At 43.0% G+C, this 2,500-nt stretch overlaps 1 protein-coding gene across 2 annotated transcripts in view; it reads left to right on the forward strand.

Moving 5' to 3' along the window:
* The window catches only part of LOC122255043 (uncharacterized), a 100,132-nt gene that overhangs the window by 89,104 nt on the left and 8,528 nt on the right, over positions 1 to 2,500 (forward strand). For both annotated transcript variants that reach the window (XM_043018986.2, XM_086550670.1), the window contains exon 3: positions 1,826 to 1,989. In XM_043018986.2, coding sequence (XP_042874920.1) covers positions 1,903 to 1,989 — 87 coding nt within the window. In that variant the 5' untranslated portion in view covers positions 1,826 to 1,902. The remainder of the gene's footprint in view (positions 1 to 1,825; positions 1,990 to 2,500) is intronic.

Consider the following 2,500-nt stretch of genomic DNA (forward strand, 5'->3'; position numbering starts at 1 on the left):
AAAACAAACACAGATAAAAAAACAGAAACATAAACATCATGACGAAAAGAGAAACATATCGAGATACAAAAGAAAGAGAAAGGCAGAAAAGAGACGAAAGAGGAGGAGGAGAAATAAGAAAGAAAGGGAAATGCTTCCTTTATCTCAAAGAAGCGAGCAGATATGGTGGCAGTGTTGCCCTCTTGCGCGGTCGCCCTTAAAGCTCACGGCCCACAGTGCAGCACCGCCTTATATGACTGGCGAAGTGGGCGGCAAAGGGACATATTAGGGGCGTGTGGGCGCGAGTGGCGACTTCTTCTGCTTGCGCCCACGGGGATGGAGCCAACACAAGCACACGCCGTTCGGAGCCAGGCACATACTGGTGGACGCTGTTGTTGTTGTTGTGGATGTTGATGGTGTGCACATGCACACGGACACGGACACAGACACAGACACGCACACGCACACGTACACGTACACGCACACGCACACGCACACACACACACACACACACACACACACACACACACACACACACACACACACACACACACACACACACACACACACACACACACACACACACACACACACACACACACACACACACACACACACACAAACACACACACACACACTAATTATGTTCATAATAATGATGGCGAAAACAATCGCGTGAAGAAAGTGATAATGAACAAGAACTACTGAAATAGTTCGGTCACATTTGCAGACCCTTTCGTCTACTGCAAAAGTGCCAACACAAAGGTGCTCTCCCTCCCCTATGACGTCACCGCACTCCGGCTTACTTGACGTCCACAGGTCACGGCCAGAGCAAGAGTCCCCCCCCCTCCCCCCCTCCCTTCCTCTGCTAACCTCTTTCGCTCCCCCCTCCTCCCTTTTCCTTCCTTCTTCTCCTCTTCCTTCCCCTTCCTCCTTCCCTCTCCTCTTCCCCCTTTTCCCCATTCTTCTCCCCTATCTTTCATCATCGCCTTTTCCCGTTTCTCCTTCTCCATCTTCCGTCTTCTCCCATGTTTCCCTTTCTTCTCCCCTCTCTTTCGCTTTTCTCTTCCTTACTCTCTTCCGTCTCTCCTTTCCCCCTTCAATCTCGCCCTGTCCCATTTTCTCCTCTCTTGTTCTCTCAATTTCGCTACCCCTCCTCATTTCATTCGCCCTCTCTCCCTCCCCTCTTCCTCACTCTCACCCCTTTTCCGTTCCTCCATCTGCTTCCTTCGCTCCCTCCCTCTCTCCCCGCACCCCCCCTATTCCCCCCTTCCCCTCCCCCACCTCCTTCCAAGGCACTCCTATGGCCACGCCCTTCAGTAAAGCATTATGGGGAAATCCTTCAATTATTCTATTTTTCTTCTGCTTCGGAAAGGAGGCATAAGAGGAAGCATATGATAAAGGAAGGAAGTATATGATAAAACGCCGAAGATAGAGGAGCGAGATTATATTATTTGCTATTAAAATTTTGAGAATTGATTTTTTTTTTCGAATAGGGTAGGGTGATGTTCTGAAGACGGTAACGCCTAAGCTATTTTATCCTTATTATTATTATTATTATTATTATTATTTATATTGTTGTTTTATTGTTGTCGATGTTCCTTTTATTATCATATTTGTTATTATAAACATTTTGATGTTATCTTTGTCTTTTAATTAATGTTATAATTGGTATCATCATCATAATCATAATTGTGGTGATTTTTTTACCACTTTTATTATCACAGTTATTATCACCAGCATCATCCTCACTGATCCTATGACATCAAAAATAATAATAAAAAAATAAAAACAACAAAAATAAAAAAATCCAGCACTAACTCGTACCTTTTCTGTTCCATTACAGAACTAAGAGAACCCAAAGAGAACGGATCGCTGTTCTTCCCAAAGTTGTTCCTTGCAACACACTAAGCAACCGTTACCATGGAGCGCAACATACCTCATGTTCTCGACGTGTTCTCCTGTTCACCAAGGGCCCGGAGGCGAGTTCACGCTACTGATCTCGACCAGGTTGGTATCTTTGTAGTTGTTAGCAGTAGCATTGATATTGATTGAATGGGTGATAGGTTAATGGTAGATAGGGGTTTGTCTAAGGTTCTTTAATGGTCCTTTCGTTTTGGCTTGATTTAACTTTGCTAGGTTGGGTTGGGTTATGGTATGTTATGTTGTTATGTTATGCTGTTATGTTATGTTGTTATGTTATGTTATGTTATGCTATGCTATGTTATATTATGTTATGCTATGCTATGCTATGCTATGCTATGTTATGATATTATATTCTATGCTATGTTATGTTATGATATTATATTCTATGCTATGTTATGTTATGTTATGTTATGTTATGCTCTTTTAGGTTTGGTTTGGTTTGGTTAAGTAGGGTTAGGTTAGGTTAGTTATAATTGACCCTAGATCAGTCGACTTATGAATCCGCAACAATTGCGATTGTGCCCATTGGAATTACAGTAAACAATAGGAAAAAAAGGAAAACATGTACTATGATGATGGCTTTTCCTGGCTATCG

Source organism: Penaeus japonicus, unplaced genomic scaffold, assembly GCF_977035675.1.
Source record: "Penaeus japonicus unplaced genomic scaffold, GWHDUDI00000001_assembly GWHDUDI00000024, whole genome shotgun sequence".
Classification (NCBI taxonomy): Eukaryota; Metazoa; Arthropoda; class Malacostraca; order Decapoda; family Penaeidae; genus Penaeus; species Penaeus japonicus.